Here is a 14,430-nt window from a genome sequence, read left to right as displayed (position 1 = left end):
CAGTCTTTATCATCTAGCTGACCCCATTTCCGGCAGAGTTATCGTGGTGATCTTAGAGACGTCTTGGGAAATTGTTTCGAGGAATTTCCGATACTCAAACATTTTCACGTTTGCGTCCTTCAGCCGCTCATTGAGCATTTTATTCTCGTGCTTAACTCTATTATTCGCCATCTTCAGCTCTGTTATGACCCTCTCCAACTGATCAGTGATGTCTTTGGTTTCACACCGCCACTTCTTGTTGATTTCGGTCTGTGATTGCAACTGCTCCTGCAGCTCTTGGACGATTTGGTTGTGCACACTCTCCACCTCCTGCCTCTCTATACAAGTCTGTTGAAACGAGTTCTTCGTTTCTTTCAGTTGCTCCTTAAAACTGATTTCCATGGTGGAGATCTTCTGATTGAGAGAGTTCATGGCGTTTTTACTCTCACCAACTTTCGCTTTGCTTGCGTCCAACTCCACTTTCAGTCTTTTGATTTCGTTCCTCAGAGCTGTCTTCTCCGCTTCTTTAGCATTGATATCGCGTTCGTAATACTGCGACATTTGATTGAGGTCGTTTTTGATTGTTTCCATCTCGGATTTGTACTGAATGCAGCGTTTCTCTGAAACCAACTGAAGAGACCTCAAGAGTGTCAACTCCTTCAACTCACCAGTTTTTGAAAAGTGGACTCTAGATTCTTCTCCAGACTCAACACCTTTGAGATTCCTCCATCGCCCCCTTTCTTGAGATTCTCGATCTCCATTTCTAAGACCGCGCATTTTTTCGCGTAGTTCTCCACTTCGGACTCCTTCACTTTGACGAGCTCCTGGTGCGTTCGCAACGTGTGCGTCATCTGACTGACTGTGGTTTCGTAGTCGCGCTTGATTGTTTTGATTTTCACGTCAGTTTCGTTGATGAATTCGTTCAAAGTCTGGGAGAGTTTCGCAATTTCCTCTAAAACGATTTGTTAAAACTGGGAATTATGAAAGAGACGAACCTGTGGCGTGGTGCTCTCGGATCAGAGCGGCGTCCTTTTCCCTGAGCGCGGCGTCCACGACTTGCAAGGCTTCTTCGACTTTAATTTTACAGTCTTTGACTGTTGTTTTCAACACCACTGTCTCTGCGGTCTTCCGTTTCAAATCCTTCTCCAGTTGGCGTTTATCCCCATTGACCTCACTGATGCGTTTCTGAAGATTCAACACTTCGGTTTCAAGATTTTTGATGATTTTGAAGGCGTTTCCTTGGCTTTCGATGCTACCAGTGATCTCCGTGTCTTTCACCTGCAGCTCTTTCGTTTTTAGATTGATGGTTTGTTCAAGTTTCGTTTTGGTGTGTGCGACTATTGTTTGAAGATCATTGAGCTTCCGTTCGTACGAATTTTTAAGCTGGAAAGATTTCAGTTAGTTGTAATTACCCCGCTTGGTCTCACCTCGATTAGTTTGGAGCTGGGGACAAGTCCTTGCGTGTTGTCTCGGTAGATTCTAACTTCGTTTTCGAGCTGCTCAACGGCGTTGGAGGCGTTCTGCCACAACTTAATCGCATTGTCTTTTTCTTCAGTGACTGCCTTCAATTGGAGCTGCAAATTTCGGACGAAATCGCTCTCTTTGAATGTGTGATTAACTTCGTTTTTCGATAATCCGTGTAAAACTTTGTGGAGCTCTTGGCTGAGATGGTTGTTCTCATTCAGAGCCCGTTTTATCGTTTTTTGTTCAGCCTGAAGAATTTAATTAAATAGAGTTATTTAAACACTTTAATTTGATTACCTGGACTGAATCCAACTCCCCAGTGACATCCTTCAGAGCGGCCTCGTAATTTTCGATGAGGGACTGAAAATTTCTGTTGAAAAACTCGTGTAGTTACTTCTTGAAGTAATCAAACTTACTGCGCATTAGAATCCCCGGAACTGATCATAATAAACGCGTAAAAAGACCATCATAATGTTGACATTTTCCCAATTTTCAAATTTTCAAATTTCGAATTGAGAGCCATCTACTGAAGGTCGCGCCGAACTAACAGTTACTGCAACGCGGATGAAACGGGAAATGAACACTTTGGACGTTTATTTGTTCAAGTTTTCGAATATTTACAATTATTTAATGGATTTTGGATAAATGTGATGCTAACAAGTGGTGCAGTTTGTTTGTGTTTGCGTTAGAATTCGACCGGATCTCGGCCAGCTGGCCATTCACGATCGATAATTCTCGGCGGGAAATTTCAAATTTGAAAGATGCGGTAAGTGTCTCCAAAATATTTCTAATCTTTTTATAGCCATTCTAGAGCACGTAGGGCCGGTTTACAGAAGCTACGTTAAATCTTTAATTTCAATTAAATACTTATCATGTTAAAGTGGCGTTTTTCCGCCAATCAAATGTAACCAATCGTCAAATTAGTTGCGAGATTTACTTAATTTCAATTAAGCTATTGTGTAAACTGGCTCGTAATCAAATTTTTGTACAATAATAGTTGTATGGATCGATGGCGCCACCATAGATCGACCAAAAATGTTTGTGGCCAGAAAAGACTTACTTTTAGGCCGCTTAAAAAAGAATATTTTTTTGGTAGTACACTGCGCGCCAAAAAGTAGGGATATTTATTTCGATACAACACTGCGCGCCAAAAATTAGGGATACTACAGTTTCGTGTTTTTTTTTTCCAGTACGACTTTATATCAAGAAATAAGATCCGATCAGTGGCCGATAGTGTATCGCCCCGAGTACAACGTCCGTTTCGTGGGCTTGGAGAGGCTGCACCCTTTCGACGCCGGGAAATGGGGGCACATTTTCAAGTACATAAAAACTGCGGGTCTCCTCTCTGAAGACGCCGTCGCCGTGCCAAATGAAGCAACCGAAGAAGACTTACTGGTGGTCCACACTAAGAAATACCTGAGAAGCTTAAAGGTGAGGTGGCGAAACCATTCGGAGGTGTTTTTAATGAATGTAATTTTTACAGTGCAGCTTTAACGTCGCTGCGATAGCGGAAGTAGTTCCGCTGTGTATCGTGCCAAACTATTTAGTTCAGCGGAGCTATTTGCGCCCCATGCGTTTCCAGACTGGTGGTTCTATTTTGGCCGGAAAACTGGCTTTGGAGAGAGGCTGGGCTATTAACATCGGGGGCGGTTTTCACCATTGTTGTGGTAGTAAAGGTGGCGGGTTTTGTGTCTACGCTGATATAACTTTATTGATCCATTTTGTGTTTAATCATCACCCTCAGACTGTTCAAAACGTCATGATTCTGGATTTAGATGCTCATCAGGGTAATGGATATCAACGGGATTTTAAAGATAATCCCAACGTCTACATTGTAGACGTGTACAACAAAGGGATTTATCCCTTCGATAAGCGCGCGAAGGAGTACATTAACAAGAAGGTCGAGTTGAACCACTTTACTGAAGACGCGGAGTATTTGGAGAAAGTCGCCAAAAACTTCGATGAGGCGTTAGAAGAGTTTACTCCTCAATTGATTGTCTACAATGCTGGAACGGATATTCTAAAAGGAGACTCTTTGGGTTGTTTATCTGTATCACCGCAGGTTTGGTCGACGCAAATTTATTAAAACTTTTTCTAACTTTTGCCATTTCCAGGGAATAATTGAAAGAGATGAATTGGTGTTTAGAAAAGCGCGTGCTGGCAACATCCCGATAGTGATGCTAACGAGTGGCGGTTATTTGAAGAAGACGGCGAGAATTATAGCCACTTCCATCATAAATTTGCATGACGCCGGGCTCATCACTGGTCCGCTTTCAAAATACTAAAATAAAAAAACTTGTACTATCTTGTTGATTTATTGAACTGCTCGTAGAACTCCGGCGTTGGGCGATTCGTGTAGACGATCTTCTCCAGGAAGTCTTTACGCAGTTTTTGTTCCTCAGCCAGCTTCCTGTTTTCTTCCGCGAGATTCTTTATTAGTTCCCTCTGTTTGTGGGCGTCCTCTTTGTCCATTAGAGAGACCGTTCGTTGCGTTCCATTGATATACTCATCGAACTCTCGGTCCATTCGCTTCTCTAGTTCTTTTCGTTTCTGTGGATTTTTCGTTTAATTATGGGGGATACGACCAGTTCGTCCCCGAATGTTTGCTCCCGACAATTCATCCCCTGGTCAATTTGTTCTCGTAAAAGAGGTTTCTGTATATACAGGGCGTTCTGATTATTAAACAGTAATCGGTTTTTCAAAATTAGCTTTAGCAATTTTAATGTCAAATTTCAGGCTAAACCAGCTGTAAAAAATCGATGTTGCTCTACAAACAATGCCATTAAATGTTAGGGCAACATCGCTTGGAAGATTGAAGCAACAATTGTCGAAAGCGCAAAAATTGGTTTTAAGAAACATGTAAAATTTTATGATTTAAGATTAAACACCGGAAAGAAATCGATGAAAATAGTAAATTTACACTTCAATTAATTAAATTGGACAGTCAAACTTTTGATTTTCCTTTGCTTGTTGCCAAAATCGCTTCTTCAAAATTTGAAAAAACAATTGAAAATCAAAAAAACTAGAGATGATATGATAAACCTGTCGACGGATTCTTACACAATAAGGTCTAAATTATAAAGAACTGTTGATACTTTTTCGGAAAAAAAAGAAAAGTTAAATTTTGTTGGACTGTGTTATTAATATTGTTTGAAAAATATTCTAAATCATTTTCAATGACTGAAGAAAATGTCTTTTTAAGATCAAACAATTGCAAATGAATTTTTAACTTTTAACTCTGTCTATGTCCGCCAAAATAAGAAATTACATAAAAGTAGTAAATCCGTAATATATTATTAAGAATAGTATATTAAAGAACGTGTTTTATAATGGCCAATTTGGTGCACGAGTTCCCGGTGTACAAAACGAGCCCACCAATGTCATTATAAAACAAGTCCTTTATACTATTTTTTAGAATTTGCACCCTTTTTTTAATAAAAAAATTAAATTTTCCAACTTTAAGTGTTTTCGTGTTACACGATTGGTAATGGTTCTGTAACCACGACTTGCCACTTGATTTTCAAATTCAATTTAAAATTTGACATTTATTAACCTCACAACCAGTATTCACATCTATTATACAACGTGTTTATAAATGTTTCTAGCATCAAGGGTGGCTATGAAATGTCAAAAAAATGTGCCGCTCATTACAATTGTGGGTTTCGATTTGTCAACTGACATTTGCAGTTAACCTCAAACATGGAGCAAAGTAAGTTTTGAGAAATAAACTGTTCTAGTTGTGGTTTAAAACATGAAAGTCAAAAATTTGGATCCAAAACCGTAACTAAAGCGTCATTGAAGTAAGTAGCATTATAAATAATTTTGCTGATAGTTATATTCACTATGAAAACAAAGCGGCACAATAGGGTACGACAGGAATTCCAAAGCCACGCTTGATGCTAGAAACATTTATAAACACCTTGTATTTAAGTACAATTATTGTTGGCCGCAAAGGAGAATTCAATTATATTGATACATTTTTTATTCACGCAGTAATTTATTAAACACGAATCGTAAAATCCAAATTAACCAAGAACTTGACAGGAAACAGGTGACAGCCAGATTAATTAGGTCTGCCAATTAAAAAACAAAATTTCCTACTTTGAGTTCTTTCATAGATACATTAGATGCAAAGAACGTCTAAAAATAAGTTTGAATGAGCGCGTTAGATTCCTGCAATACAGTAGAATCTCGATTATCCGGGTGCAGATTATCCGTACAAGGGTGTTTTTTCGATTATCCGTGCCTCGATTATTATCTGTGCTTTACAGAAAACACACAAATGGAAAAATAACTACTTCGTACTTAAACTTATAGAGTATTAGATTTTTTTTACTAAAAAATAGTTGCTTTTATGTAATATGTCTGATAAGAGTTGAGTTTTAATTTCGTTCAACTTTTAAAATTGCTATTGTTAAGATGTTGAAACATTTTGTTAAAGTTTTTACATATTTTGAATTAGAAAAACGTTTCAAATAATTCTGTTGCCTTAAAATTATGTTTATTCAACAACTCGATTATCTGATCCCGAGGTTGCACTGTATTCATAAAATAAATACTGGTTGTTTAAACTCTCACGATGTCAAAATAGATATTTAAAAAGCAAGTTGGTTATTGAAAGCGATTAATAATTAAGCGATTATTTAAAACTTCTCCGGTGTTCGAATATTAAAAAATTCATCAAAAAAAATTGGTACAAATGTGGTTATGCAACCAAATATATAAAAACTAAAGTGTGATGATGGATGTGTCCGCAGTTGTCAAATTTTATTGTAATTCTAAACGATGTCTATCGAACTAGAAGTTTCTATACGAAGAATAAATCGTCTAATCGTCGTTTTGACTTTGTATTAGTAAACAAACAGATCCAGGGTCTTCAGAACCGCGTCTTCAGATTATTATTGAATTTTTTGAATTGCGTGTGTAATTGGTTGCTTATAATAAACACATTAAATCATTTATTAATAGCCCATTTTAAGGCATGATTTTACCCGACAAATCATGCATTAATAGTACCTGAAAACAAACGATCACTGGAAAAATAAATTATTATTATTAACAATTTTAAGGGTGGCTACAATAAATTGTTGCCAGATCCTTATGTAAAACGGATTACATTTTAATTGTGTGTGACCGCAAATACGTGCAGTTGATGCTCTTATTATTATTATTATTACAGCGGATGTAAACAAATTTTTCCGGGACAAATTTGCGGGGGACGAATTACCGGGCAACAAAAAAGTCGGGGACCAATTGGCGGGGACGAACTGCCCGCAAATCAATTATGGACGGTTGAAAAAGAGACAAACCTTGGCGTCTTCGATTTGCGCAAGTTGGTACTCGCGGACTTTCTTCTTCTCTTCTTCAGTCATGCCTTTGTATAGATAGCCGATTCTTCTCCCAGGCCCCAGATTGCTTATTGAAACATCCGGATTTTCCGTCAAGAAGTCGCTCGTCATAAAGTTGTACATTTCCGCCAAAGAGTCTTCGTGTTCTCGTTTGAGTCTCTTCATCTCCTCCATTTTTCTTTCGCCGGCCTGTTGTGGTAAAATTTTAATTATTCCGGTGCTAATAAGTAACGTCAAGTCACGTTACCAACGCTCGGTTGAATCTTATACAGGCTTCCTCGAGGCGTTTCCGGCATTCTTTCTCCATTTGATCAAGTTGAAGAGCCCTTTGATCCCGAGTCTTCATGGCTTCTCTGTAGGCCTCTTCCGCCGCTTTCCGCTCCTTATCAGCCGATTCTTTTTCCATCATCTGTTGGTCCAGCCACGCTCTTACCTGTTCCTGTTGTACTTTAGCCCGTTCCGCGCTTGCTAAATCCTCGCCTTCAAATCTAAAAACAATCTGAATCCGCCTTTGAATTCAACTCAATTTTACTTTTGCGCTGATGATGGTCCGCATTTCGTATCATCATCGTCGGTTCTACACGGAGCGTCTTTTTTTCTTCGCTCGGGATCGTTGAGATCGAACTCTCTTCTATCTTCCGGTCGCTGGCAGCACATCCGGAAATAATTGATTTCTTGTTGCAGTTTCAAGCGTTCCTGCGGATAATTCCGTGGCGCTTAAAAAATCCCAAACTTATTTCTTTACCTGTTTTTCTTTTTTCGCCAACGCCAACGCAATTTCATCATCTTTCTTTCGTTGTTCGTCGAATATCCGGTCTATACGGGCTTGCTCTTCTTGTTGCCTTTTTTTCTCTTCGATTTGTCTTTGTAAGGTCTCATAATCAATCTAAGTTAAGCGATTAGATGGAATTGATGCTGAATGAGTATCTCACCCCAAACAGACGTTGACGAGGATTGAAAATGCGCTTCTTGCGTTCTTCTTCGAGGGCTCGCCGTCTCTCGATTAGAGCGGCTTCTCGACGGTCACTTTCGGTGGTTAATTGGAAGTTCAGCATTTTGACGAGGAGATTCTGGCAGTAAACAACACGCAGCTATGGCAACGCCGAGGGCGCGCACTCCGAAAATACAGTGCGTTGCATAAAAATAGACGCACCCCTATTTTTCATTTTTTCTTATTTTTTATGACAAATTTGGTGCTTTAGTTCTGTCACAAGATACCAAAGAATTAAACTTAAATAACGAAGGCAAACACAGAATTCCATTATTAGTTGTTGCAAAATAATAGACGCATCTAATAATTCGGCACTTTCAATGCATTGGTTGATTGTATTATAGATTATGGGGCGTAGAAATCAATTAAATGAACTTGAAAAAGGACGAATTATTGAATTAACTCGGCGCGTCATATTGGAAGATTACTAGGTAGATCCGACCATGTAATAAGAAATTTTCTCCATGATCAAGAAGATTATGGAAGGACGAAAAAGAAAACTGTCTAGGCGTACTGGTTTGGCGAATAATTGAAAGAAGCCCCCATACTCGTCGTCAGAAAATAATTCACGAGCTTCCCTTGAGTCGAAATGACAAACTTAGAAGGTTAAATTTTGCAAGAGACAATATGGTCAATGACCTGGTATGCCCCCCCCCAAATTTACATCTAAAATTAATTCATAAAATAATTAGATTAAAGACTCTGATTCTAAGAAGTTGATTTCTTCTGTTTTTGACTTACAAATTATATTCAGTAATGAAAAAAAATGAATTTTGATTAATGATCAAAGAAAAAAAGAATTGGCTTTTCCTACAACTCGATAGCAAAAAGAACCAAAATGTTCTTAATTTGCGATTGATACCATTTTGAACAGAGCATCGACAAAATTTGACTTTTCAACAAGATAACGCTCCAATTCATAAAAGTGTCAGCACAATAAATTGGTTAAATAATCACCACATTACTAACATGGACTGGCCGCCATGTTCGCCTGATTTGAATCCCATCGAGAATGTTTGGGCGATTACAGTAAAAAAGGTTATGCCAATAATAAGCAGTATTATCAGACGGAAGATTAAAAACGCGCCATAATTGCAGTTTGGGAAGATTTACCACAAGATGTTCTGTTAAATCTACAGTTTGTCCCCGGATTGAGTTCACAAGAGGGAAAAAAAGTTTATTTTCCATGTTACAAAAAAATGACAAAAGAATAACATTTTTTGCTTATTTCAAAACAGATAAATCTGCAATTAAAATTTCAAAATTATTAGTTTGTACTCTTAAAATTAATTTTTTCATTATTTTTTTTTATTAAATTTTGTAATCGTATTTAAATAATAGAAAGCTGTGGATTCACAATATCAAATAGTGCGTTAAAAATTGAAAGAAAATTTACCTAATAGTGTAAGTATTAAAAAATTGCAAAAGAAATGCAATTGCATCCTTAACAATAATTGAGAAAATTCGACACCATCTTCAAGAATTACGAGTTAGAATTGAACTATGTGCTAAAACAGGTAATGGGTCAATCAAATAATGGAAATTGGTGTGAGTTAAGGAACAAATTTCATTTCTTTGACATTTTTTGCAAAAGTAAAAATAAAAAGTTTTTCGTTCTTTTTTGTTTTTTTTTGATTTTAAGAACGCAGCTTAAAATTAAAGACTTATTTATTTTAAATTAAGCAAAAAATATTATTCCTTTGTCATTTTTTTGTAAAATGAAAAATAACGTTTTTTTTCTCTTGTGAACTCAATCCGGGGACATACTGTATATAATTCTATGGAAAACAGAATTTTTAAGTTAATTGAAAAACAGGGTAATTATACTAGTTATTAAAGTTGTTAAATTTGTTAATTAAACTGTAGTAAAAGCAGTTAGTTCTCAGTGCGTCTATCATTTTGAAAATCGATTTTTGACTCTTATTTAATGTAAAACGCACCAATCTTCGTAATTTTTGGAGTGAAATACTATTTTAGTTATATAATTATTGGGGCAATATTAAAATCCCAAATACCTGCCTGCAAGTTTTAAAAAACGAGATAATAAAAATTTTGTCCCAAAATGGGTACTTATCAGCGAGGATCCATTTAAATATCACTTTCCTAGAGCATCGGGATCAGGCAGAAACTCCGAAGTAAAGACTTTGCCTTGCAGTGATGTTTCACCAAAGTTTGGGATAACAAAGTAAAGAAACTTTTGAAGTTAAGGCCTACATCGTGTCGGCGGAATGAGCGAAGAGCTATTTAAGAAAACATGAACTTGTAGATTGTGGCGCATCAATTTGGAGGAAGAAATCTCCGCTATTGATTATATGATATTCATTTTTTATTGATTCAGCCAATCTAATTAGGCCGCTGTTTAATGGTGAATTTCAACGCAAAAGTGGGATCTAAATTGAAATTAATTGATTCCTTGAAGTTGGGTCGGTGCGGTGAAATCGAATTGGGTAACTTAATTAGAAGTAAAAGGGCAGCAGTTGTGTTAATTTATTCAAAAAAAAGTTGGAAATCAAATGACAGCAATAAAATATCATTACCACTTACGTTACAACAACATTTTAGAATCGTTTCTTATTTTTTTCTCTTAAAAAGCTTATGAATGAAGGAAAGACAGTCGTTTAAATGAACTGGCTACGATTTTACAAAGTTCTAGCTCCGAAGTTTAGAACAAACGCTTTATACTTTCAGATAAATAGAAATGGGATTCTTTTTACATGCAATCAACGTGTTGTTGAAATTGTGAATCTCCCAGGTACGAGTCCTTAGTTTGAACACAGTAGAAATCCATTATAGGTAAAATACTTACATCTAACTTACACCAAGTTAGTGAATAGCAAAGGTAACAAAGCACTGGTCACAGTTTTTACATATTTACAAAAATCACAACAAGCTGTGAAAGTGAAGAATTACCAGCACTGGTCGGATCAACCAAAGCGCCACTGTGCTGCAAGAAATCTAAAGATATATACAGGTTGAACTTGGTTATTTTTTTGGGTTCACCCTGTATTTCCTACTCTCGACCAGTGCACCTTTATTGCAAGAGCGGCCAATGCCCCTCCAGCTCGCTATATACACCTGTGCGTTATTGCCAAATCCGAAGAAGTTATAGTACAAGTGTTGGGTAAAAAAGTGATTATTGCTAGTCTTTATTAAGATATCTCAGAGCTGAGCCCGATATCCTTCAATCCCACCTCGATGTGTTGAGTGAGTGACACTTCTTCTTCTAAAGAGGCATGTTTGTATCCTGTTAGGAAGTGGCAGGTTCCCGTGATGTTCTTGGGAAAATCTTTAGGGAGACATTCAGGATCACGCGTCTCGAAATCGAATCCTCCTATTGTCACGAGTCTCCTGAAATTTGTTATTTTAATCGATAGGGTACAAGTGACGTACAAAGACTTACTCGTATGTGGTGGGGCTGACGTTTATCCTGAGGGGTTCGCTGCCTGACTCGAATTTATTTGCGATTGTGACGTTGTGGCCGAACATGCAATAGCGGGGCATTTTTACACCGACTACTCCTGCCAGGACTGAACCGGTGTGCAGGCCGATACGCATCTGGAAAGAGAGATTTTTAAGGCCACACGTGGTGGTGTCTCAGAGGCGGACTTAAGGAAAGTTCAGTCTCAAGTGTTACTATGAATTTAAAATTTGTAAAAACAGAAAATACAACGAGAATCTAAAAAAAATTACTCCTATTTGTTATTTACTATTATTTCGCGACGTGAGAATTATAAGGTTCTAAAAGTGATTTCTTGTAAAAATTTAAATTGTCTGTTTTGTGATTTTTTTAAACATTTTCTATCATGTATAAAAAAAAAGTGAGTTAATATTTTAACAAGCCAAAATGATTTTAATAGATTCTCTGCCATTTTTTTAAATAAATGCTTAATAAATTAAAGAAATATCACTGATAACGTGAACACTGATCAATTTAATGCAAATGTTAGTTAGAACCTTATAGTTCTCAGGTCGCGATTTGTTGTCGTCTATCGATTTGAGGCGCGGATTTAAAATTTGAGCAAAATTCTGCGTAAAATGAGCTATACTAATGCAAGTTTAATCCAAAAATAAGCGAGATATCGGTTTTAGTCATAAATTTTTTCAAAAAACTCCAATTTTAAAATTTTGGAAAATCTAAAAACGATTTCTTATGTAAAAATCGCGAGAAAAACGATGGCGCAAACCGCATCTCAATATCTGAATCAGTTTCCGAGATATCGAGCACGAATTGTTTTGAACCCTCAAAAATTTGGCCCTCTGGCGACAAACCAAAAATTCAAACGGCCATAACTCAGTTATTTGTTGACGAATTTCAAAAATTCTCATGTTTTTGGATTCAGCCTGACATTCGGCGTAAAATGAGACCCAAATCTGTTGAGTTTGCTTAATAAATTAACGAGGCATTGGTCAAAAATTGTTTTGAAAACGTCATTTTAGGGTGATTTTCAATCAATATTTTCAAAATGAAAACGACGTTTAATAGCTTTGAATTGTACATCAGTCGAAAGAGGAGCTCGAAATCTATCTACTGGCCAAATTTGGGATGTATCGGACAAATAGTTTTCAAGCTATGGCCAAAAATAGAAAAAATGAAAAATTTTCATCGATTGAGTCAAAATTTTTTTTCGCGAAAAATCGACTATCGAATTTTGGGCTTTTGAGAACATTTTCTAACGTAAAATAAGCCGAGAAAAACAATGGCGCAAACCGCATCTCAATATCTCAAATAGTTTCCGAGATATTTAACTTTAAAAATTAGGAAAAATGAGAAAAAACGAACATCAACTTTCCGAAACTTTGATCGGCCCTAGCTGAGTTATTTTTGGCGAATCTGAATTTAAATCTCAGATTTGGAATCTGTGAAAAATTCTGCGTTTATTCATGTATAATAACTTAAGTTTACTCCAAAAAACAAGCGAGATATCGATATCAGAAATTTGGCATAGTTTTAGTCATGAATTTTCGCGAAAAACTGCAACTTTCGACTTTTAAAAATTTTAAGAACTATTTTTTATGTAAAAAATCGCGAGAAAAGCGATGGCGCAAACGGTTTCCAAATATTTCTAATAGTTTCCGAGATATTGAGCACGGATTGTTTTGAACCTTCAAAAATTTGGCCCTCTGGCGACAACCCAAAAATTCAAACGGCCATAACTAGTTATTTGTTGACGAAAATTCAAAAATTCTTATGTTTTTGGATTCAGCCTGACATTCTGCGTAATGCGAGCCCAAATTTGTTGAGTTTGCTTAATAAATAAACGAGGCCCAAAATTGTTTTGAAGAGGTCATTTTGAGGTGATTTTTAATCACTGTTTTAAAGGTGGAAACCACCTTTGTGTTAATGCACCAATCCAAAGAGGAGCTCGAAATCTATCAACTGGCCAAATTTAAGATCGATCGCACTAATAATTTACGAGTTATGGCCAAAAATAAAAAAAATGAAAAATTTTCATCGTTTGAGTCGGAATTTTTCTTCGCGAAAAATTAACTATCGAATCTTGGGCTTTCGAGAACTTTTTATACCGTAAAATAAGCCTAGAAAAAGAATGGCGCAAACCGCATCTCAATATCTCAAATAGTTTCCGAGATATTTAACTTTAAAAATGAGGAAAAATGGAAATCAACTATTCGAAACTTTGATAGGCCATAACTCAGTCATTCGTTGTCGCACCTAAATTTTAATTCCAGATTTGGAATCTGTGCAAAATTCTGCATTAAATGAGCGCCAATAGTTCAAGATGTCTCCGTAAATAAGCGAGATATCGACTGAATTATATTTAGAGTCTCTAAAACCGTAAGATAGTTAGTTAACTTTGGTCTTAAAATTTTGGTTTTTGCAAGCTAATTTTTGCCGCTTTGGCTCCCAAAAAGAGAAAACTGAAAATTCCTGAAACTCTTCAGTGTCGAACAATAAATCACCGCAATTTGGACAAACCCATAAAAATTGATAGTTGTTAGAGCTAATCTGTATCTCCTGTTTTATAGTCCAAACTTTCTTCTATTCCTGATAAGAAAATTTATAGTCTTGTCGTAACTGTTGTTTAAAATGTTCTCCTAGAACGTCCGACTTTTATTCGAGAACAACTTTTTTTGTTCGAGCTTATTGACGTGGATAATTTAACTCGTAAAAAGTGACGACTTGGAAATTAGAACCCTCTTGAGCAAGCCTGTAATCAGACAACTGAACATTTTGCCCTCTTAAATCGCTAGTTGAACCTCTTTCACAAAAATTCGTTATCTGAGGGTGGAAACGTAAAAGAAAAATTCATATCGATATTAAACCACACTGAGGTCACATCAAGAGAGATTTCCTTTCAAAATGTTAATAATTTCGCATCACAATTTATTATAATGTCATCGAGGGCGGAAAAAATCCACGCACACTCACCCTTATCGGTTGTCCTTGATGTGTTTGATGATGCGAGCAAGTGTCGATCATCTTTAGCGCCATCCAGGCAATCTGGAGAGCGTGAGTATCCGTTTCCTTGTGCAAACCTCCAGCGACGCAGTATGCATCGCCTATTGTCTCGACCTGAAACAAAATATTCATTACACAACTAGTTATACAATGGTGCTACATTACATCACTCATTGCTATTAACGCATCCGATGCGGAAACAATGTTTTGTTGTTATTATTCTTATTATT

At 36.7% G+C, this 14,430-nt stretch overlaps 4 protein-coding genes across 6 annotated transcripts in view; 1 reads left to right on the top strand and 3 right to left on the bottom strand.

Annotated features, from left to right (window-relative positions):
* Nucleotides 1-9: 9 nt before the first annotated feature.
* On the bottom strand, nucleotides 10-1,946 carry LOC148166425 (sodium channel and clathrin linker 1-like). The gene is made up of 6 exons (XM_088048985.1): nucleotides 1,860-1,946; nucleotides 1,741-1,813; nucleotides 1,407-1,691; nucleotides 975-1,362; nucleotides 648-931; nucleotides 10-609 (listed from the first exon to the last, which is right to left on the bottom strand). The coding sequence occupies exons 1-6, from the start codon at nucleotides 1,886-1,888 to the stop codon at nucleotides 10-12; spliced, it is 1,659 nt and encodes a 552-aa protein (XP_087905111.1). The 5' UTR covers nucleotides 1,889-1,946.
* Nucleotides 1,947-2,116: 170 nt separating this feature from the next.
* On the top strand, nucleotides 2,117-3,747 carry LOC148166424 (histone deacetylase 11-like). Of its 2 annotated transcripts, XM_088048989.1 has the most exons (5): nucleotides 2,117-2,209; nucleotides 2,634-2,874; nucleotides 2,927-3,230; nucleotides 3,282-3,505; nucleotides 3,558-3,747. In XM_088048989.1, exons 1-5 carry the CDS (start codon nucleotides 2,205-2,207, stop codon nucleotides 3,726-3,728), a joined length of 945 nt encoding a protein of 314 aa, XP_087905115.1. In that variant the 5' UTR covers nucleotides 2,117-2,204; the 3' UTR covers nucleotides 3,729-3,747. The 2 variants fall into 2 exon arrangements, with proteins under 2 accessions (XP_087905115.1, XP_087905114.1); XM_088048988.1 differs by having other exon boundaries at nucleotides 2,927-3,505.
* LOC148166423 (RIB43A-like with coiled-coils protein 2) lies at nucleotides 3,745-8,834 on the bottom strand. Its single transcript, XM_088048986.1, has 6 exons — nucleotides 7,724-8,834; nucleotides 7,537-7,677; nucleotides 7,324-7,487; nucleotides 7,039-7,279; nucleotides 6,753-6,980; nucleotides 3,745-3,993 (listed from the first exon to the last, which is right to left on the bottom strand). The coding sequence occupies exons 1-6, from the start codon at nucleotides 7,844-7,846 to the stop codon at nucleotides 3,745-3,747; spliced, it is 1,146 nt and encodes a 381-aa protein (XP_087905112.1). The 5' UTR covers nucleotides 7,847-8,834.
* A 720-nt stretch (nucleotides 8,835-9,554) lies between these two features.
* LOC148166422 (head-specific guanylate cyclase-like) overlaps nucleotides 9,555-14,430 on the bottom strand; it is a 64,327-nt gene continuing 59,451 nt past the window's right edge. Inside the window, exons 9-12 of one of the 2 annotated variants that reach the window (XR_015771028.1) lie at nucleotides 14,171-14,314; nucleotides 11,183-11,337; nucleotides 10,589-11,130; nucleotides 9,555-10,022 (exon numbers count right to left, since the gene is read on the bottom strand). Coding sequence is in view for 1 of the 2 variants with exons in the window: in XM_088048981.1 (XP_087905107.1) it covers nucleotides 10,932-11,130; nucleotides 11,183-11,337; nucleotides 14,171-14,314 (498 nt within the window). In the remaining variant the exon portion in view is untranslated. Of the gene's footprint in view, nucleotides 10,023-10,254; nucleotides 11,131-11,182; nucleotides 11,338-14,170; nucleotides 14,315-14,430 lie in introns of those variants that run through there. The other variant, XM_088048981.1, reaches the window with a different exon arrangement.

The sequence above is a fragment of the Gnatocerus cornutus genome, unplaced genomic scaffold (genome assembly GCF_029298725.1).
Source record: "Gnatocerus cornutus isolate USDA-ARS CGAHR unplaced genomic scaffold, icGnaCorn1.1 ctg00000023.1, whole genome shotgun sequence".
Classification (NCBI taxonomy): Eukaryota; Metazoa; Arthropoda; class Insecta; order Coleoptera; family Tenebrionidae; genus Gnatocerus; species Gnatocerus cornutus.
Note: the sequence above shows the minus strand (reverse complement) of the source record. Positions and strands in the feature narration are given on the sequence as shown.

Excerpts from the sequence above, each read along its gene's own strand:
- LOC148166425 (XM_088048985.1), bottom strand. The coding sequence starts at position 1,888 with ATGATCAGTTCCGGGGATTCTAATGCGCA. Across the intron at positions 1,814-1,859 it reads TCCGGGGATTCTAATGCGCA|AAATTTTCAGTCCCTCATCG; the intron begins GTAAGTTTGATT and ends GTTTTTCAACAG. Across the intron at positions 1,363-1,406 it reads CCAGCTCCAAACTAATCGAG|CTTAAAAATTCGTACGAACG; the intron begins GTGAGACCAAGC and ends AAATCTTTCCAG.
- LOC148166424 (XM_088048988.1), top strand. Across the intron at positions 2,875-2,926 it reads AATACCTGAGAAGCTTAAAG|TGCAGCTTTAACGTCGCTGC; the intron begins GTGAGGTGGCGA and ends TAATTTTTACAG. Across the intron at positions 3,506-3,557 it reads GTTTATCTGTATCACCGCAG|GGAATAATTGAAAGAGATGA; the intron begins GTTTGGTCGACG and ends TGCCATTTCCAG.
- LOC148166423 (XM_088048986.1), bottom strand. The coding sequence starts at position 7,846 with ATGCTGAACTTCCAATTAACCACCGAAAGTGACCGTCGAGAAGCCGCT. Across the intron at positions 6,981-7,038 it reads TAAGATTCAACCGAGCGTTG|GCCGGCGAAAGAAAAATGGA; the intron begins GTAACGTGACTT and ends TTACCACAACAG. Across the intron at positions 3,994-6,752 it reads CGCAAATCGAAGACGCCAAG|AAACGAAAAGAACTAGAGAA; the intron begins GTTTGTCTCTTT and ends AAAAATCCACAG.